At 35.9% G+C, this 22,500-nt stretch overlaps 2 protein-coding genes across 6 annotated transcripts in view; one reads left to right on the forward strand and one right to left on the reverse strand.

Moving 5' to 3' along the window:
- The window catches only part of LOC135732745 (netrin receptor UNC5C), a 165,595-nt gene extending 157,619 nt beyond the window's left edge, over positions 1-7,976 (forward strand). Inside the window, exons 16-17 of one of the 2 annotated variants that reach the window (XM_065251019.2) lie at positions 2,615-2,793; positions 6,245-7,976. In XM_065251019.2, coding sequence (XP_065107091.1) covers positions 2,615-2,793; positions 6,245-6,407 — 342 coding nt within the window. In that variant the 3' untranslated portion in view covers positions 6,408-7,976. The remainder of the gene's footprint in view (positions 1-2,614; positions 2,794-6,244) is intronic. The other variant, XM_065251020.2, reaches the window with a different exon arrangement.
- A 3,947-nt stretch (positions 7,977-11,923) lies between these two features.
- bmpr1ba (bone morphogenetic protein receptor, type IBa) overlaps positions 11,924-22,500 on the reverse strand; it is a 61,031-nt gene continuing 50,454 nt past the window's right edge. For all 4 annotated transcript variants that reach the window (XM_065251023.1, XM_065251021.1, XM_065251022.1 and 1 more), the window contains 6 exons: positions 22,184-22,322; positions 21,458-21,650; positions 18,775-19,072; positions 16,293-16,468; positions 15,745-15,875; positions 11,924-12,537 (listed from right to left, as the gene is read on the reverse strand). In XM_065251023.1, coding sequence (XP_065107095.1) covers positions 12,412-12,537; positions 15,745-15,875; positions 16,293-16,468; positions 18,775-19,072; positions 21,458-21,650; positions 22,184-22,322 — 1,063 coding nt within the window. In that variant the 3' untranslated portion in view covers positions 11,924-12,411. The remainder of the gene's footprint in view (positions 12,538-15,744; positions 15,876-16,292; positions 16,469-18,774; positions 19,073-21,457; positions 21,651-22,183; positions 22,323-22,500) is intronic.

Raw genomic sequence — 22,500 nt, forward strand, 5'->3', positions numbered from 1 at the left:
TTTAAACATACCTTGCCAAATACAGAGGAGAATAAATAATGCATAGAACAAGTTCAGGCAAATGAAATGTCATTAAAAGTTAACTTGGTGTTACGTTACTTTATGTTGAAGTAGTTTCAATGTAAAAGCTCTAAAGAAAAGCTTTTGGTTTGATGCTTAAAGGGGACATATTTGACTTTATAAGTGCTATAATTGGGTCCCCCGTGCTTCTTTCAACATAGAAAATTTAAAAAAAGATCAACCCAGTAACTTAGTTTTGTTAAACTTTTCTCCGCAAGAATGTGAAAAAATAGGTAATTGAAATTCGGCTCCCCTTGTGATGTCAGAAGGGGATAATACCACCCCTTAATCTGCACTATCCAACCACAAGACAAAAAAATCCACTCATTTGCATTTAAAAGGACACACCCAAAAACGGCAAAGTGGCAATTATAACATGCTATAATAAATTATCTATATGGTATTTTAAGCTAGAACTCTACATATGTACTCTGGGGACACCAAAGATTTATTAGGATCTTAAAAAGTCTTGTGAAATGTCCTCTTTAAGGGTGTTTTAGCACGGTGTATAAATACTTGGGCTGGTAATTGTTTATTTTCTTAACATCATTCCAGTATATATGACTATATTTCTGGCGAGAAATGGGTAATCTATACGCAAGTTGAATCGTGCGCAAGTTGATCTGTGCGCAAGTTGAACCATGCACAATTTGCGCAAGCTGATCAGTGTACAAGTTGATCTGTGCGCAAGTTGATCCGTGCGCAAGTTGATTTGTTCACAGTTTGCACAAATTGATCCGTGCGCAAGATGAACCAAGCACAATTTGCGCAAGCTGATCGGTGTACAAGATGATCCGTGCACAAGTTGATCCATGTGCAATTTGCACAAGTTGAATCGAGCACAATTTGCGCAAGTTGATCCGTGCGCAAGTTGATCCGTGCGCAAGTTGATCCGTGCGCAAGTTGATCCGTGCGCAAGTTGATCCGTGCGCAAGTTGATCCGTGCGCAAGTTGATCCGTGCGCAATTTGATCCGTGCGCAAGGTGATCCGTGCGCAAGTTGATCCGTGCACAATTTGCGCAAGGTGATCCGTGCGCAATTTGCGCAAGGTGATCCGTGCGCAAGTTGATCCATGCACCATTTGTGCAAGTTGATCCGTGTGTAGGTTGAACTGTGCACAAGTTTATTCATGCGCAATTTGCACAAGTTGAATCGTGCACAATTTGCGCAAGTTGAACCATGCGCATGTTGATCCATGCATTTGCCCAAGTTGAACCGTGCGCAAGTTGATCCGTGTGTAGGTTGAACTGTGCACAAGTTTATCCATGCGCAATTTGCACAAGTTGAATCGTGCACAATTTGCGCAAGTTGAACCATGCGCATGTTGATCCATGCATTTGCCCAAGTTGAACCGTGCGCAAGTTGATCCGTGTGTAGGTTGAACTGTGCACAAGTTTATCCATGCGCAATTTGCACAAGTTGAATCGTGCACAATTTGCCCAAGTTGAACCGTGCGCAAGTTGATCCGTGTGTAGGTTGAACTGTGCGCAAGCTGATCGGTGTACAAGTTGATCCGCACGCAAGTTGATCTGTGTGCAAGTTGAACCCTGCACAATTTGCGCAAGTTGATCCGTGCACAAAAGTTGATCCATGCAAAAGTTGATCTGTGCGCAAGTTAAACCATGCAAAAGTTGATCTGTGCACAAGTTAATCCATGTGCAATTTGCGCAAGTTGAACCGTGCACAAGTTGAATCGTGCACAATTTGCGCAAGTTGAACCATGCGCATGTTGATCCATGTGCAATTTGCCCAAGTTGAACCATGCGCAAGTTAACTGGGCACAAAAGTTGATCCATGCGCAAGTTGATCCATGCAAAAGTTGATCTGTGCACAAGTTGATCCATGCGCAATTTGCGCAAGTTATACCGTGCGCAATTTGAACCGTGTGTAAGTTGGCTAACCCAGCAGAGGATCGAACCAATGACTCTCTTGCTGTGGGCAAGGGCGCGGACTGGGGGTAAAACCAGTACTGATTACCAGGGCCCCAGAGGAAGAGAGGGCCCTTGAAAAGTCTGGAATATATTATGGGGGTGGGGCATGGGGGCCCATCAGGACTGCCTATGCATAGGGCCTGAGATCTTGTGCAACGCCCCTGGCTGTGGGGTAACAGTGCACCCACTGAGTAACCGTTCCACCCCATGGCTGGTAATTAAAAGTTTGTTGGTTCAAATCTTGTATGGAGAGAAAGATTAAACTATTCCCATTGAGCCCTTAATCATGACAATAAACTTCAGCAACCGAATCCGTGTACTGAACTGAAAGTCACTAAAAGCTTCAAAATCTATCAATCCCATTAACCAGCAAATTTCACGTAAAACAGGGATAATGTGTGCTATCTTTGTTTTAGGTACAATCCTACCGCTGCGTCTTAAACAAGCTGTGGATGATTTATTGTTTTCCTGGGGAGCACTAAGTAGAGCATTACAATAATCAATTTTACCAGTTACAAATGAGGCAGAAATCTGGCGGTGTGTAACTCATAGCTCATTTCTTTGCAGGAGTTAATTCTCTCTCTCTCTCTCTCTCTCTCTCTCTCTCTCTGTGTGTACTGTAGGATGTACAGTGTATTGATACGTCCCTAATGGACCCCGGCAGCAGTATTACGGTACTGACGGGTCCGAGTGCGTTCCGAATCCCTGTCAGCATCAGAAACAAACTCTGCAGCAGCCTGGATGCACCGCATACACGAGGAAATGACTGGAGAATACTGGCGCACAAACTTAACCTGGACAGGTAACACACATATATAGACAACTCATGTTTGTTTACACAATTACTTAACAAACTGAACCTGCAATTACAGTACATGCATCTGAATTTGCATCCTCTGTAAGTCTCTTATTTCAAAAAGCAAACATTAAGCTGCGTGCACACCACCAGTGACTAGCAATGGCAGAGCGACACAGTCACATACATTTTAATGGATGCTTGCCGATTTTTCGGCGACACGAATGACGGTGATCTTTGGTGACAGGAAGTGAGCGTGTTCAGCTACATGACAAAGTTGAGAACAGTTTAATTTTTTATGCACATGACGACCTGTTGTCTGGGAAGCAATAACACCCAACAAATGGAGAAGAGACGTCTCTTTAAATCTGTTTCTGCCAGCGTTTTTTTTTTTCAAAAAAGTTTAGTGCTTTCCAGAAAATGTCCGTCTTTAAATATATAAACATACAACATATCAAATGAAAGAACAGACCCTCTGCTTTCAAACAACAACAAAAGCGTTTCATCCTATCTTCATTTTTTTTCTTTTTTCATCAGTTTTCATATTTTGAGCAAAAAGCTGAGATAATTGGATTTTTGTAAAGGACATTTGTTAGAGATCAGATTCAGAACAAAGATCAGAAAACATACACAGAATTTTTTACTGTTTTTCGATCAGTGGATGTTCCAGTGTTTTATAAATGGGGTAAGAGCACCACCTAATGGATAATAGCGGAAATATGGATTGCCCTAAAAACTCATCATTGGCAGAGAAGCATAAAAAACAACGTAATAGTATAAGAATGCAAAGTAGGCAACACCAAAGTTCCAAAAGTATCAAAAGATTTTTTATTAAAAACAATTGCATGGCGTGTAGGTAACGTTTCGAGCATGCAGGCTCTTCATCAGACCAATAAACGCCACTGATATGCCAGTATTTATAGACCTACCTCCAAGTAATCAAATGTCACATGATCATACAATGTTCTCATAGGTCACAATATCACAATAACATTAACCAATTAGAAAAACAAGAAGGAAAAATTGTAATAATAAAATCAAAAGAGAAGAAACCAAACATCTAAAGCTATGCAAAATGTACAAATATAAATAAATAATCAGTAATTAATTTAATCAGTAACAAAAAAGTATACTTTATTGCATAAATAAATACAATTGATAGCCACAAACAGTATTGAGGTACATATCTAATGTTTTAGAGAAATGGACGGATGTCAAAGTCCTCATTTAATCCTCTAGCGGACAACGTAAATCCAATTAACCTCACGCTGTAAAAGTAATTTATTAAAGGACAAGTTCGGTATTTTAGACTTAAAGCCCTGTTTTCAGATTGTTTTTGGTGAAATTGAATGGTTTTGACTGAAATTTTGCGGCTGGCCTGAGAATTTTTGCGTGTTTGTGTTTCACCTTCCACCTCTACAATGGGTTTAATGGTGCACTGGAACAATCCTTCCTAAAATGCATTAAACTTTCGTTTACAAAGACGTGAAACTCACCGAGTGGTCAGGGGTGTTCACTGGTATGCTCACACAAAAATCGCTGCAAAAGACGCATTCCAACAGCTGTTTTATCGTAGTTTTTACCAACTCCATTGACTTGTATTAGATGTCCTGTGAGGTACGGTATTACTCAGCGCCGGGAACTTTGTTTCTATTCTTGCAATTGGCAAAGGCGGATTAGCACCACCACCTGGGCTGGAGTGTCTATTATTCAAGCTCTCAGCGGAAGAATGTACGGGTGTGAGGCGTTTGGAAAAATAGGTCCACAAGTTAACAACGAATGCTAAAACAGCTGTTGGAAAGCATCTTTTGCAGCGATTTTTGTGTGAGCATATCAGTGAACACCCCTGACCACTCGGTGAGTTTCACGTCTTTGTAAACGAAAGTTTAATGCATTTTAGGAAGGATTGTTCCAGTGCACCATTAAACCCATTGTAGAGGTGTGAGGTGAAACACAAACACGCCAAAATTCTCAGGGCACCCGCAAATGTCGAAATTTCAGTCAAAACCGTTCTATTTCACCATAAACAATCTGAAAACAGGGCTTTAAGTCTAAAATACCGAACTTGTCCTTTAATATCACCTCCGCGACATGGATATTTAACTGATTCATCACCGATGTACTGCAGAGTGGAAACCAAATGTCTCAAATCAGCAAAGTGCTGTGCTACCGAACTTTTTGGATCATGATATCTAAGATCACATCGGTGTTCAGAGATACCAGTTTTTAGAGGTCTGATATAACACAAACCACAAGGGCAACGCAAATGGAAATGACATTAGCCGTCTTAAACGAAACAGTGCCTCGGATCTTAAAGTTTTTCCTGTGTGAGGATGTGTGAAGGTTGCCACATCTGTATATGGTATTTTGTTCAAGAAATGAGTAGCAGGTTTCAAATCAGCTTGAAAAAAACTTGATTTTCACATTTTAATTAGTTAATTTTCATTTGCGCATTAATGAGGAAGAAACAACGTTATGGACGATTCTGAAAGCTGCACTTTAATACCTAACTATGGAAAATGTTTGAAAACTTAAACAGAGACTTTGCATTGGCTATTAAGCCACCAAATATTGACATCTGAGATATCAGTATGGTAAAAAACCTTTTGGTAATTTTTGTATTAAAAGTTGCATGGAATTGCTCATTCGTGCTTTCCTATTGTTCATCTTTGCTAATAGTCCATGTTGTGAGATATCAGTGCAGTTTATGTTGTAAGAATGATAGAACAGAAGTCATCCACACTGAAATTTTCTCGCGGGAGACTTTGAAAAAGAAAAACAGCAGGGGAAGAAAAGAGACATTTTCTGTTGTTCCATCATTCGTTCTCTTTGTGTGAAAAGGCCAAGAGATTTTCCCTGAGTCTCTGACGGCAGCTTTTCTAAACACCAGCGTTTCTTTATTCCTCCGCGTTGCACGTAATTAGAGGAAATACTGAAAAAAGTGAAGGACCCCTATGGTTTGAGTTCTGGTTGGGGTATTACTGTACGTCTTTAAAAGTGAAGAAGATCTCATTTCAAACAAGGTTTCGAGACCATGCTGTTCACCTCCGAGGACAAACAGGCATAAGAAAGGAATTTGGAAACAGAAGACGAGCGAGTAAAAGTTCACAGGGGACGGGAAGTGCAGAGGAAGAGATAAAGCGAGGAGGATTCTGGGAAAAGCGTGTTGAAAGTGAAAAGACAGGCTCTCCATGTACAAGTAGACTCCCTGGAGTTTGTTTGGTAGCTCACAAAGATGTTTTTATTCTGTTCAAGACCTTTCAGAGATACTATTAAACTTTTTTGTGGTAAATACAAAGTCCATGGGGTCGTATACAGTAAACGCATCAATCTGCTCTTCAAACAAGTGGACAGAACTGCTTAAAAATAAAAAAATTAAACTTTTAATGCACTGCACGTGAGATGTTTTAGATAAAATGCTTCAATTTAACTTGATTTTTATTGTCTCGCCTCTCAGGTATCTGAACTACTTTGCAACCAAGAGCAGTCCTACAGGAGTCATTCTGGATCTTTGGGAAGCCCTGCACTTTCCGCACGGCAACCTGAACCAGCTTGCCACGGTTCTGGAAGAGATGGGTCGCCATGACAACAGCATAGCATCTTTGGCAAAGGAATATTGACCATTATGATGATGTTTAAGCAGAAACACCGACTGGAGATCAAAGGATTCAGCTCAACACAGAAGTTGAGTTGTTTTGCCACTGAAAAAAACAAAGAAATCACCACATGAAGAAAGATGAGTCAAAGCATCCGCAGAACGCAGAGCCCGTGACCTTTGGCACCAACTCAGCGCAGCATCTTATTCCGTTACCATGGAAACGTGAGGTGCTGCTGCTGCTGCTATCTATGCGCGTGGATGCCACTGATGCGGGCTTGAGAATCTCACCGGGGTCAAAGGTAAAGCCGGTACAGGGTCAAGATCTAGACAACCAAAATGCTCTCTCAGACCCCTACAGTATATTCCTCCACAAAAAACCCTTTCTCAGTTTGCACGTGTAGGGACTGCAGTGTTATCCAGTGTCTGAAATCTCCTCCATACTTTATGTCTCCTTAGTGATCGTTTTTAAGGAATTTCGTGGTGCCATCTAGTGGTTGCCGATACAGTAATTCTCATGTAATATAATATTTTCAGAAAGAGAAGAAAATACAGTATTTAGCGTGTCGACTGAGAGTACCTTAAAGTGGCCTTTAAAATCTAATTAACATTCAAATCTGATTTTAATTGTATTATTTTTGTAATGCAAAAAAAGAACAATTCTATGTTTCTTTGATGAACAAAAGTGCATACGAGCACTTGCCAGGGATTAAAAATAATGTATGCCATTGATATTTGGTTATGTGGAATGTGGAAGATGAAATGTGAAGTCACACCGTAATGATGGGATTGATCGGCGCACTTTTGTAAGAGCATCATATCTTTTATCTAAAGAAGTCACTTGTTTTCTGCATGAAGTGTTTTGTTTTCATTTTGACATTTTGCTCTATGCCTGGTTTAACAAAACAGTAAAGATGCCCATTATAAAAATATACAATACGGTCACATGGTACCCATTATTTCATCAAATTGAGGCAGTTGGTAAAGTTATTGTTACTAATGTCAAATTAAAAGTATATTTACTTTAAACTCTTCACAGGGGTTGTTGGTCATCACCAAATAATCACACTTTTAATCTACACTTTAAAAATAGAGATGGAGAAAAGAAAAGGGAAAAATTTGTATATTCCCCAAGATCCTTTCAGTCCAACCTGATCTCACGGGATTCGTACATATTTTATGATTTGGCTAATTTGATGAATTTATATAAAGTGAATCATATGATTATTCAACAAAAAACAATAATGATACACCACCCACACCTCCGCCTTTAAACCAACATAGGGGTGAAAGCAAATCTTATAAAACGTATACGTATATGATGACCACTTCGTAAAATATGTCGAATTGCCACAACGACATTTTGTTGTTCAGGCAAAGGTTCATAAAGGAATGCTAACCTTTGCATATAATAGGATAACATTTCAAATTATTGTAAATGTTAAACATTCTTACATTCAGCCCTTTCAAATTGTGACTCTGGACCACAAAATCACTCATAAGGATCCATTTTTTTTTTTTTTTTGATTTGTACATCATCTAGCTGAATAAAGCTTTTCATTGATGTATAGTTTGTTAGGAACCATAAATCAATAGAAATTTATTTAATTAAAATTTATTCATTTAAATAAATGTATAATTTTTTTATATATTTATGGTAGGAAATTTACAAAATGTTTAATTGAACATGATCTTTACTTAAAGGCGGAGTCCACGATGTTTGAAAGCCAATGTTGATATTTGAAATCACCCAAACAAACACGCCCCTACCCCAATAGAATCTGGACCTTCTGTTGATAGACCCGCCCCACACATACGCAACCCGGCATTTGATTTGATTTGATTGGCTATAAGTGTGTTTTGGTAGTCGGCCCGTCTCCTTTTCCAACGCGTTTTTCAAACATCGTGGACTCCGCCTTTAATGTCCTAATGATTTTTGGTATGAAAAATCTATAATCTGGACCCATACGTTTATAATATTTTGGCTAATGTTAATATACCCATGCTACTTATGACTGGTTTGTAGTCCATTTAGGAAATTTTATTTTTAAACACTTTAATAAAAAAATCCTAAATGTGACACTGGACCACAAAATCAATCATAACAGTCAATTCTTTTAAAATTGAGATTTGTACATCATCTGAAAGCTGAATAAAGCTTTTCATTGATGTATAGTTTGTTAGGATAGGACAATATTTGGCCGAGATTTTTGCAAATTATTTGCAAATCTGGAATCTGAGGGTGCAAAAAATCTAAATATTGAGAAAATCATCTTTAAAGTTGCCCAATTAAGTCATTAGCAACACATATTACATATTAAATAAATATATACATTTGTTTTTTCTAATATTTATGGTAGGAAATTAACAAAATATCTTTATTGAACACGATCTTTACTTATTATCATAATGAAAAAAATTATAATTTTGACCCATACTTTTATTTTTTTTTGCTTATGTTACTAAAATATAGGTGCTACTTATGACTGGTTGGTGGTCCAGAGTCACATTTGGAAAATTCTATTTTTTAACACTCCTAAAATTTTTATTTCCTAATTGTTACCCTAGACCACAAAATCAGTCATAATGTTCAATTCTTTGAAATTGAGATTTGTACATCACCTGAAAGCTGAATAAAGCTTTCCATTGATGTCTAGGATATGACAATATTTGGCTGAGATACAACTATAAGCAAATCTCTAATCTGAGGATGCAAAAATCTAAATATTGAGAGAATCGTCTTTAAAGTTGTCCAATTAAGTCCTTAGCAACACATAGCTTATTACTAATAAATACTTTTATTTAAATAAATGTCTATATTTATTTTTGATATATTTATGGTAGAAAATTAAGACAATATTTTAATTGAACATGATCTTTACTTAATATCCTAATGATCTTTGGTATTAAAAATCTATAATTTTGACTGGTTTGTGGTCCAGAGTCACATTTAGAAAATTTAATTTTTTAACACTTTAATTAAAAAAAAATCCTAAATGTGACACTGGACCACAAAATCAGTCATAAGGGTCAACTTTTTAAATTTTGAAAAGCTGAATAAAGCTGTCCATTGATGTATAGTTTGTTAGGATAGGAAAATATTTGGCCAAGATACAACAATTTGAATATCTGGAATCTGGGGTGCAAATATATATATATATATATATATATATATATATATATATATATATATATATATATATATATATATATATATATATATATATATATATATACCAATTAAGTCCTTAGCAACACATATTACTAATAAATACATTTATTTAAATAAATATATATTTTTTTATATTTATGGTAGTGAATTTACAAAATATCTTCATTGAACACGATCTTTACTTAATATTATAATGAAAAAAATCATATAATTTTTAACCATATGTTTATAATATTTTTGGCTAATGCTACTAATATACCTGTGCTACTTATGACTGGTTGGTGGTCCATAGTCACATTTAGAAAATACAATTTTTGTAACACTCCTAAAAATTAAAATTCCTAAATGTTACCCTAGACCACAAAATCGGTCATACTGTTCAATTCATTCAATTCATATCTGAATAAAGCTTTCAATTTATGTATAGTTTAGGAAAGGACAATATTTGGCACTGATGAAACTATTTGCAAATCTGGAATCTGAGGGTGCAAAAAAAAAAAAATATTGAAAAAATTGCCTTTAAAGTTGTCCAAATTAAGTCCCTAGCAACACATATTAATATTTTTTTTATATTTATGGTAGAAAATGTACAAACTATCTTCACTGAACACGATCCTTACATAATATCATAATGAAAAAGTTATAATTTTGACCCATACTTTTATAATATTTTTGGCTAATGCTACTAATATATCTGTGCTACTTATGACCGGTTTTGTGGTACAGGGTCACATTTAGGAGATTTAATTTTTTCACATTTAAAAAAAATAAAATTTCACAAAACCACTAACAATAGTAACAATAACTTTATAACAGTGGGAAAGTTTGGTGGAAACAATGGTGTCATGATAATTTTTATAGTAGCGGTTTTAAGTCTTGATATAAAATATTATTTTACTTTCCATTATTAGTCAGAACTTCATTATCTTTTATCATTTATTGCTATTGAATGTTGTAACATTGACTTCAGGTTGGGTTAGCGATGCAGGTTTAAGTTTTTAATATTCCTTTGAACACTGCCAGTATGTTATGAAATGTGTCTGGTGATTTGAAGGACATCACTGCTGTTTCAGCAGGACCATTTTTGGTTTCATATCAACTAAAATAGCAGAACGATTTTTTTCCCCAATTATCTTTAAAATGTTTAATAGATAAAAATGTTCCTTTCATGATATTTGCTCATATATTTACATTGCACATTTTCTTACATGATGCTAAAAAAAGTATTTACATTTTAAAGCCAGAACTATACGTTATATTAGAGGATTACCGATGATTCGTCTGTTTGATACACAGTGTTCACAGCTTACATTAGTAAGTGAAACAGCAAATTCAGCGAGAAAAGAAAATGCATTTATTTGATTCATTCTGAAGTTATTGGATTGTGAGAAGTGGTTTCTGTATGACAGGGCTTAATGGCGTCAGCTGAAATGTAATAATTGAGTTTTTAGAAGGGAAAGTTATTACACTTTGAGAAAAAAAAAACATGTTTGTTGCTCAGACGAATCATTTACAGTAAAGCCTGGAATGTGTATTAAGTAAAAAGATTTATTTATCCATTTGTAGTACGTAACATAAATGTATAGTAAATGACAGATCCGAGTGTTCAGAATTTACAGCCCATAAATGTAATGAAGGCCTATGCAACTGCCTTGCAAAGCAACTGAAGATTGTGTAATGCAAGATCTGTTTTGTAAACACTAAATATGAATGCTGGTGTGTACGCGAACCAGAGCTCATTGTCTGTGGATCGGTCTGCAGTATCACTGCCTGAAAGCCTTTACTGAACTGCCATTTCTGTTCGTCTCTGAAAGGATATGTGCGGAAATTAATCAGCAAAACAACATCTTTAAGTTTGAAGAGCAGCAGCGCATTGGATATTTTTGTTTGACGTAAATGCTGTGCCAACTATGCAATGTTTGCTTCTGGACAGGATCGCTGGCAAACGTGCATTGTTTTACTTGCATAAAGAGAGAGAGAGGATTTATTTCAGCTTCCTTTAAAAACACTCAAAGTGAAATGCAGACACGTCCGCAGCCAGTTTCTGTACAAAATGTATCTAAAGGTTTTTTTTTTAATAAATTATATTTTTAATCAACACTACATGTTGTTTTGTATTATTTATAGTCTCTTTTTCCGCTATTGAGCTATTGCAGAGTTATGGATGTGACATTTTCAGTCAATGTATTGAACCGTCTGTTAATATTTTCCTAAATCCTTTATAATAAAGAGAGAAATTTTGACTGCAAATGTCACATTTGAATCAAACAGAGCTTTTCCAGTCATCCAATATTTGTTTATATCGCATTATACACCTGGAAAAGGGCATTGCAAATATTGCATATCGTGCAGGCAAAATAAACATTCAGTGTTACTCAAACATTTATTCAAGTATGCTTCACTCTCTATACACAATAAATAAGGCACAGCCCACCCAAAATGGTGAGAAACCATAGACTTTAAATATATTTTCAACATTAACCATCATACTTGTTGCAGATAATGGACAACAACGATGACACCAAATTCAAATAAAAAAGTTAGCTGTCCTCAAGTCCAGTGTGTTTATGATGGACCACAGACGTGTCTGGAAATGTCTCGCTCCATAACATCCAGTACTCGCCGCTTCACATTATTACAACATGACGATGGAGATCAGAGACATTCTGCTGGTCCTCCAATGCCACATCTTCGAATTTCAAAGTCTGTATTTCTGTACGAGCACAGTCCTACATCCAGACACGGAGACGTGTGCCATCGATGATCTTTGCCGTGGTCACTTGCCATTGGCGAGGATTTTGCACCAAACCTACGGCGAGGCAAGGTATCAAGTCAGTTTCTGAGTTAACATCTGTACTCAGACTTTAATGTCCTGAGACTCCAACATCTTGGCCAGAGTCTTTTTAACACGAAGGGCGGTCAGTCGGGACGCCGGGTTATGTGCCCAACACTCCGTCATGAGTTTCCCCATTTGCCTTAGACACTGAAAGCACACATAACCACAACAAATTACTAAAGGACGACATTTGATGACATTGGTAAGACTGTTAGTATTATTTCATAAAAATATTTATGTGTATGCAGGGCATGACATTAACTTTTTTGCACACCAGCCACAGTGGCCAGTGTTTTTCCAAAGTTACTAGCCACTCAGCATTTTCGCTGGGCACAATTTTGTTGTTGGAAAAATACATTATATGACTTTGGCATGCTAAAATTACTTTTTAAAGATTGACACCCAAATTGAGACTACATATATTAGCTGGTATATACCTGGTATTATTACAGATCATATCGTATATTAATCTGCATGAAAAACATGCAGTTTACACAGCAAAAATGACTTTCTTAGATATTTGTACTGAAAACAAGACAAAAATACTAACAATTCTTAAATTAAGAAGCATTTTCTTTATGAGCAAAATTACCTAAGAAAATAAAGTCAAAAACATTAAGTAAATTTGTGCTTAAAACTTTTTGCCACTGGGGTAAGAAAAAAAATCTTTAACTTTTCTTAAACACTTAATTCAAGAAAAATTGGCTTACCCTATTTTATTGTGGTTGTTTTAAGAACAAATTCACTTAAATTATATATTTCTTTATGAAAACTAAACTTAATTTCTTTGCTCATCAAGAAAATACATCTTGATTTAAGAATGTTTAGATAATTATACTGAAAACAAGACAAAACTTTTAATAAACTGAAAAGATAAACACACAAAAAACAAAATGGGGTAAGCAAATTTTTCTTAAATTTTTCTTGAATTTAGTGTTTAAGAAAAAAGATTTTTTTGCTTACCCCATTGGCAGATTTTTTTGCTTGTTTTATACACAAAATCACTTAAATTTGATATTTTTGGTCTAAAAAATAGACTTATTTTCTTGAGTCATTTAAGATTTTTTTTTATAATTTTATTGAACACAAGACAAAAATACTAAGATTTTTTTCTTGAAAATCATGTTTTTTTTTTTTGCAGTGTAACAACTGCTCAGTCAGAACATGTACACTGCAAAAAATGACTTTCTAACTTAGTATTTTTGTCTTGTTTTCAGTAGAAATATCTAAGAATTCTTAAATCAAGTTGTATTTGATGAGCAAAATGACCCAAGAAAATAAGTCTAGTTTTTACACAAAACTATACAATTTAAATGAATTTGTGCTTAAAACAAGCAAAATTATCTGCCAATGAGCTGAGAAAATTTTTCTTCAATTAAGTGTGTAAGAAAAAAGTGAAAAATCGTATTTTTAGATTTTTTTTCTCACTCCATTGGCAGATATGTTTTGCTTGTTTTAAGTTTAAATGGACTCTATGCACGCTTAACTTCCGCGTTTGACTCAAGGCTGCTATTCAGTTTCCGGTTCGGGATATTTAAAGCAGATTGACGGCAGAATCGCTAAAATGTACTCGGTTGTTTGCTGAATTTACCCAAATTTACAACCTGTGATTTGTGAAGAATTGTCCGGATGTGCAAACTCGAGAAAGGTTACAAGTTTTATGTGTCGTCTCTGTATAATCATTAAGATATGTTCAGCCAGCCTGTACTAGCAGAGCTTACATTGTGCTATTTTTACGATTCGAACAGCAGGCTAATCACGCTGGTAATAAATTACGTCTTTGTAATGGTGAAGTATGTTAAAGTAATCTTAAAGTGTCAGGTAAAATAACACATCGATTGTCAAAACATTTTTACTTGGTTATTTTTGAGTTATCCTGACACATTTGAGAATCTAAAGAACAAAACAAAAAAGGCTTAACTATTGTAAAGTCTGTTGTAGAAATATTTTTCCCATTATTTGTTATCCCGTGTATTTAGTTTGTTGTGTGTGTGTGTTTTTTCTTTCTCTGAAGTTATTCTTGTTGTCATTGATATTAATTTTCCATTTGTCTTTTGCATTTGTTATTAATAAAGAATACATAAATATCGAAAATATGAGTTTCTACTGTTTAGCTTGTATAACCAAAGATGTTATCTTCGCTAGTACTGATGATAACAATCATACCAAATTTGTATATCAACAACAGATGAATAGCACTGTTATCAGTGCAATTTTTATCTAAAAGTATTGGTAATGCAGATACAGGGTAGCAGTGTAGAAGTTGGCATGCTTTCCAGTGAGTCGCTGTAAATGCTATGACACAGCAGTGGTGGCTAGAAGTTCGGTCCTCCCGTCTTTAAAAATATACTTTCATACGTTTAAATGTCATTATGGTATTAAGTGTGGAGTATAAGTTATTTCTATGTAAAGTAAACAAGCATCAACAAAATTTGCTGTGTTATTTTGGCTGTTTGGGCAACCGACGGTCCTTAATATCATAGCGCTCTATGACTGGCGGAAGTAGTCCAGCATCCTGAGATATCACCGGAAACACGTCAAGCGCTGCCGTGCATAGAGTCCATTTACTTAAATTGTATATTTTTTGTCTATAAACTAGAATTATTTTCTTAGGTAATTTTGCTCATCAAGAAAATACTTTTTAATATTTTAAGAATTTTTAGATATTTCTACAGAAACCAAGACAAACATACTAAGTAAGATTTCATTTTTTTTTACTGTCAACTTGTTTATGCAGATTGTATTTTATAAGCTTGATTATGGTTTCTGTAAAAGTGATTTAAGACTTCATTTAAGGTGCCATTTACTGACAAATGTCAAGAGGGCATGTTGGGTAAAAGTACAAAAGCACAGTATGATGCCCGAGCGCGTATCCCTCTCCTAAGGTTTAATTTGCCATTGTACAAAATTAGACGTGCACACATCTCTAGAAATTCTCTCCGCTCTTGCTCAAAGAGTATGCACACACCTTAAATGTCTTTAATGCAATCACATATCTTTCATCTTGCGCAAAGTATGCGTGTGTGCACTCGGACTGAGTTCTGTGCGTTCGCAAATCCATCAGCGCTGGAGCTCTCCATGGTAAAAACAAAACCCTTGGTGCAGGGAGTGCTCATGGGAGTTGTAGTTTCGTAGCGTCGCCCCGAGCATTGTTTATTATTTCACAAGGCTTAAAAGAAAACTACAATAAAAAATTATATTCAACCCAACAAAGTGGCTTCTGGGAGTGGCTGTGTTACCCCCCACAGGTGAAATCTACCCGCATTTAGCAGGTGTTAATGTCAAGCCCTGTGTGTATGTGAAAACAATTATAGTCTGGAAAGTAAAAGCGGTGTGGTGATTCACGATGTTTACCTCATCACTGGTCCAGCGGTTGTGGAATGACGGCCGTATTTTCTTTATACACACGACCTCTCTCATGTCCTCATATGACGGGTCACTGGGAACGTGATCGTGATACGGCAGCTGATATTCTTCCACGATTCCTGCAGAAGTCAACGCAGATGAATCAATACATCAAAACTCAAGAGAGACAAAGATGTCTCATTTATTTCTAGTCATCTGCTGTCTGCCATGAAATGCAATAAGCAAATGAAGATAAAATCCTATTAGTGAGATGAAGAAGAAACAGAAAACATGGATAAAAATGAAAAAGGTCATTTTAATTCTCACTCCAGCTAGGAAGCCCAAGATGGTACTAATCTCAGACGTGTCTCTTGTAGCATTTCACAGGAAATCAAAGTAGCCTAATATATGGGAACTATATATGAGTCTTATTTGTGCATTAAATAACTGACTGAGGTAGTTTAAGAGTAACAATATTATTATTCAAAATATAACTCCTAAAAAGCAAATACATGTCATCTTTCACTGTAATGACAGAAAGCATTCAAGGACGATACCTCCAGACACACATCTCCTGGCGATCTCCCACAGTATGAGACCGAAACTGTAGATGTCTGCCATGATGTACGACTGAAAGTGACTTCTGTTTAGAGTCTCATCCAGAACCTCAGGAGCCATGAAGCGTTTGGTGCCCACACGTGTGTTCAGCGGGATATCAACCTCATTTGTGTCACTGTTACAGCACACAAACACGTGTTAATACTACAGAAATGTTTCATTTGAGCATTGCATTAGCAGCGCAGAAGGTCATGGGTTTGATACAAAAAAAAAAAACATGATGATAAAGTGTATAGCTTGTACTGCACTGCCGGTGACGACTTCTACGAGAGCACATGATGCGATGCTCGTCAGTATGGAGGATGAAAAGTGACTTTTTAACCAATCCATGCATTGGGACCGCAATATTTTGATTTTTTCCGCACCCTCAGATTCCAGATTTTCAAATTATTTTCCTTTATTTAATGAGGACATCACTTTGAGATATTGCTATCTCTTCCTCCAGTGAGACATGGTAATAGTCGTATCTCGGCCAAATATTGTCATATCCTAACAAACCATACATCAATAAAAAGCTTATTTATTCAACTTACAGATGATGTATACATCTCAATTTCGAAAAATTGACACTTATGACTGGTTTTGTGTTCCAGGGTCACAATGTTTGTTTTTTTTAGTTGTATCTATTTAGTGTTGATAAAAGCATCTGATAAATAAATAAATAAAGAAATGCATGTAAAGGTAAATATGTGTTTATTATTATATTGATTTTGTCAATTCTGTAATTGTTTTTGTGGCTGTAAAATACTGTGTTTTTTTTTTTTCAAAGTATACATCTGACAGTGGACAAATACATTAACATTTATGCATTTGGCAGATGCATTTATCCAAAGCGACTTACAGTGCATCAGTGGCGGCCGGTGACTTCTCTAAATATTTTTTCAGTGCATCATGTGAACCAATCAAAAAATTCTCGCAAGACTATAACTTAACACTAAACTCTGATTACACATTAGATTTAGTGAGTATGTGGCAAATGCAAGCATGTCTTTTATCATAAAGCCCTTCGAAGCGTTCCTAGCAGGCATTGCGTGATGCACATAAGTTTACATGACATGCCGAACACACGCAGTATTTTGACATGACGGGTCACACACATGATGGGCTTAATACATATTGTGACGTATGGAGGACGAAAAATGCGTTAAGTATATATAAATAAATAAATACATAAATAAATAAATGTAGAAATACATAAAAAAATGAATAAATGCCGGAATAAATAAGTAATTAAATGCATAAATAAATAAATGTAGAAATACATAAAAAAATGAATAAATGCCGGAATAAATTAGTAATTAAATGCATAAATAAATAAATGTAGAAATACAGAAATAAACATATACATAAATGCAGAAATAAATTATTAATTAAATGCAGACATAAATAAACAAATATATTGTTTTGTCAGAAGTATCAACTTTTAATTTGATTATTTTTGCACCACTGCATTTATTTATGCATTTCTACTTTTATTTATTTATGCATTTCTGTGTCCGTATGTTAAAGTTGTCAAAATGAAGTCCTTAACAACACACATTACTAATGATGAATAGATTTTTTTTTTTTTATGAAAATATATTTCTTATTATCCTATAATTTTAGGATCTATGAATTTGACCCATACAATGTACTGTTGGCTATTGCTACAAATATACACGTAAGAGATGTAACAATTACTGGTTTAATGCTTAACTGTGAAAAGATGTCCAACGGTTAGTATTACTGACCGTGCCAGGGTCACGCCTCGAAACCCTTGTCCAGCATCAACCAATTATACAAATTATAACGTGAGACAAACGCATTTATTCACGTCTGCTCCCATGTGTTTGTGATTACTGAATTCTGATTCGCTGACTGAATTTAAATCCAAAAAAAATCCAAACATTTATGGAAAATCTAGTTGTAATTAGATATATTTACTTAATATTTCTTTAGACAGATCCATCTTTTCTATTTATTTCCACTAAATGATGCGATTCCTGAGTTTATATGAGAATCTGATTTACTCACTTGTGTTTTATCTGAACTACAGTAGTTGGACATTTATCTCACAACCCCAAACGTGCCATAATAAATGGTAATGTTATTTATTTGATGTTTATGCAAACAAAAGTGCACTTATATGTAAAATCAATTTTTAATTTGGTTTGCATTCAGATTTTGCATCAGAAAACCATGATAATATTGGTAATCGTGGTGATTTTGGTCACTATAACGATGATAACCGTTTCATCTCTAATACCCGTGCGACTTATGACTGGTTTTGTTGTCCACTGTTGTCACATTTATTAATATCAATATCTACTGATAAACAAAAGTTTATCTTATGAAAGTCCTATTTATAGTTACTCCCTAACATGTTATCATAAGTACTGCAATCATTTTAATAATAGAGTAAAAATGCATCAGTGGTCTGACCTGATGAATTTGACGGCGAGACCGAGGTCAGCGATGCAGCACGCTCCGTTTCTCTTCACCAGGATGTTTTTGCTCTTCAGGTCTCTGTGCGCGATGGCCGGTTTGCCCTGCGTGCCAAAAATCTCGGTGTGAAGATGACAGAGGCCTGAGATGGATGAATATGCCAATCTCAGCATGGACCTGCTGTCCAGAGTAGTGGATTTCAGATAGTCGTACAGCGAGCCGTTCTCATGATAGTCTGTGATGAGGTAAAGTTGAGTCCATGATCCCGTGCCCTTAATGTCTGCCGCTATGAACCCTGGGGAATGCATCCATAGGTTAAAAATAGTTCATCTACCCTGACAGCAAGGCTCTGCTGTCAGAAATAATGTAAGTTATTTGATATCAGCTAATGGATTTAAAAGTGCTGCTCATCACGACAGGTGTATTTTCGTTCAGTCCAGTGTATGACGTGGTTGATTTCCTGATCATTTTACATCGCCATGAGTTTTAAGGGAGCGACTAACTAACAGCTTAGCTTAGCTTTTTAATGAGCAAGCTATATAACACATTTTTTTGTACAGAAAATATTATGGCCTGTAACTTGTGGTACCAAATTATTAACATAATTAAAAATGACCCTAACCCTAACTATTTAAATAAAAAGCAGAAAAAATTTTATTTTAGATACCAAATGTAGCTGCAATTATATAATCACCCAGGTGGCTAATTCATAAAAATTCATACGATCTCATTTGTACATTTTTATAGAATCTGCTTTCATCAGTGACGTTGGGTTTAGGGGGCTTCATTATTGTTTTTACTTATAATCATACATTTCTGAATACAGGGTTCCCACACCTTAGTTAACTTCAAATTCAAGGACGTTTTAAGGACTTTCCAGGTCCAATGCCCTCAAATTCAAGGACTAATGTGGGGACACATTTCAAGTGAGAGCAGGGTTACATCCTGTTACCTTTTAAGATACATTGTTACAGTTCCCTTTTGAGGGAACTCGCGCTGTGTCACTGTGGTGACACTTTGGGGACGCCTCCAGGGGTAAGTGCGTCTGAATGTGTATATCAAATTCAACCAATAGTGAGGCTTAACGACAAAGACAGGGTGACACGGGAGCCAGGAAGTATATCGCTATCTGAAATATTACCAAAGACGATGCTACAGGGATGCAGGAAGTATGGCAAGGGAGACGCAGCGTCTCGTTCCCTTCTCAGGGAACAACAGTTACATACGTAACCCGAGACATTTTCATGTGTCAAACACAACTACCTGAATGCAAAAAAGCATTTTGGTATGAATCAACATTCGCATACAGAAGATATAAGCATTTAAAGTGAACAGTTTAACACGTGTGCTTAAAAAGTCAAATTTTTATGATATTATGCTACAGTACACAGGGAATAATATGGATTTTTTTTCCAGAAAACTTGCATAAATAAAACAGATTCAAGCGCTTTCAATGACCTGTATCCATGTATGGATATTTTCAAAAACTTCCCAGGGCCTTGAATTTTTTTCCCAGATTCACAAACTTTCAAGGATTTCAAGAACCCGTGGGAACCCTGTAAATAATACATTTAATATCATATGAAGAGTTTGGTTTCAAAACGCAATAAATCCATTTTGACTAATTTGGGTAAAAATGTGTTTTCTATACCAAGAAAGTGACAATATGAAAACCACTATTTTCTGTTACAAACTTTCACATAGCATCTTTAGGTTATAATAACATTAAAAATTAAAATCCATAATTTGATTCTCAAAGTTTTTTATAAAAACTGATAATTTTTTCTGCAAAATGAAATAAATCCATGACAAGTTTTTTTTTTCAAAATGCTATAAATCTATTGAATCAATATATAAATGTGCATTCATGTTTGCCATGTTATATTCATTTAGTTGAATAGTGGTATACACTGATTAAAAAATAAACATTAATGGCATTGATCAAAACACTTACTTTGTCATATTAAGAACACTGTCATTGCTGCTGTTTCGGGACGTCGTCGCTGAACTTTTTTGACAGCGACCAGCTGTAAAATGTTTTGGTCCTGGTCGATTTTCGTTGACTTCGAGTAAAATAATGTAAAGTGTTTCATAAGATCCCCTAGGGTCAATGTGTTAGCATGACAGAAGCTTGATGCTGTCGTGTGAGAACAAGCAACAGCCAACATTTTCCTTCGCCCGAGTGCCTCTCACGTAAATGATTCGATTTTAATCGGTTTATGTTTCTTCCCCGCCACAGAAAATCACCACAGGTTTTTTAATGCCATCATCTGCAAGTATTAATTTGTTTTTGTTTGTTTGTTGATCACGAAGTAAAAAGTAGTTGAGGAAAAAAATCTGTGTGGATTCAAAGCGCCGCTATTATTGTTAACAATGCGAGGAATGGTGCGCTGTGATCGGTTAATCAGATTTATTGCATTCAGCAGAGAAGGAGGACTGGCGTTTGTCGCGATTTGGAAAAAGGGAGAAACGATTACAGAATAACACGGCAGATATTGGATATAGCATAAAATTAAGAATTTACTTCTTAATACTGACCAGATACAATACTGATTTTGGCAGTAACTATTTTGGAACCAAAGTCTTCATTTCATGTGTATAGCTACCTTGCAAAATGAATTCCTGTGAGATAAGTCCAATGTGTTGCGTTTTAACACATAATTATGTTTCATATCCTCACCGAGTATATTCTCATGCCTCATGAGGACGGTCTGATAGATTTCAGTCTCTCTGAACCAGCTGGCCTCATCTGTAGTGAAAAATACTTTCACAGCTACTTTCTCTCCTCTCCATCGACCCATCCACACCTCTCCATACCGCCCCTTCCCGATCTGTGTCACCATCTGGATTTGTTTGGCAATGGTACGCTGCACCTTTAGATGGACAGATACATTAGTCAAAATGAAAGACGTGTAACATAAAACATCTGCGCTATGACGTATTGCTAATAATCTATGCGTGTGATACGTATGTAAGGCATGATCTACTTGTTATTGCAGAATAAATAACCGCACAATATCAAATATGACTGACTGTACGTTATCCCGCTTTTTACACGGCTACTTGCCACATGAGAAAATATACTGTATGTACGCCAAATATGGATTTGAAAAATTTTATTAGCTTATTTTTAAGAAATACAAACCTACATTTCTTATCGGATTTAAACCAAGGTGACCATACAATTTGTTTTAATCATTCTTCAATATAATCTTATATATGTTATTAATTATGCATATTTATATTTTATTTATTTATAAGTATTAAATTAAAGTTTTTTACCCATGCAACGTGGATGATAAACAGCCTGCTCGGATCAAACGGGTTTAGCAGGACCAATGACATTCAAGACTGTAGACACTGAATCAGTTTTGATTGCTGAATGTGTGCAGTGTGTGTTTCTTACCAGCAGGGGGAGTCCGGACCCTGAACCGGAGCTCTGCGACTGCTCTATAAGATCCCTCAGGGATTCTCCGGGAGGAATGAACGTTTCATCCTGGTGCAGACTCAGACTGTAGCGAGGGGTTAACTCCTGACGCTTGTACCTGAACAACCATACAGACCGGTTAAACACTGGCAACAAATGACCCCATCATGGCAGAACTCAAAACCTCACACTGTTTACTGTTTAGGGTTGGGGTTTGTCTGGTCTTGTAGAACCTGACGTTTATAACAAAGTCTGGTCCACTTTCTGATGACATGACAAGTGATTAACCAGAATCT

Source organism: Paramisgurnus dabryanus, chromosome 5 (assembly GCF_030506205.2).
Source record: "Paramisgurnus dabryanus chromosome 5, PD_genome_1.1, whole genome shotgun sequence".
Classification (NCBI taxonomy): Eukaryota; Metazoa; Chordata; class Actinopteri; order Cypriniformes; family Cobitidae; genus Paramisgurnus; species Paramisgurnus dabryanus.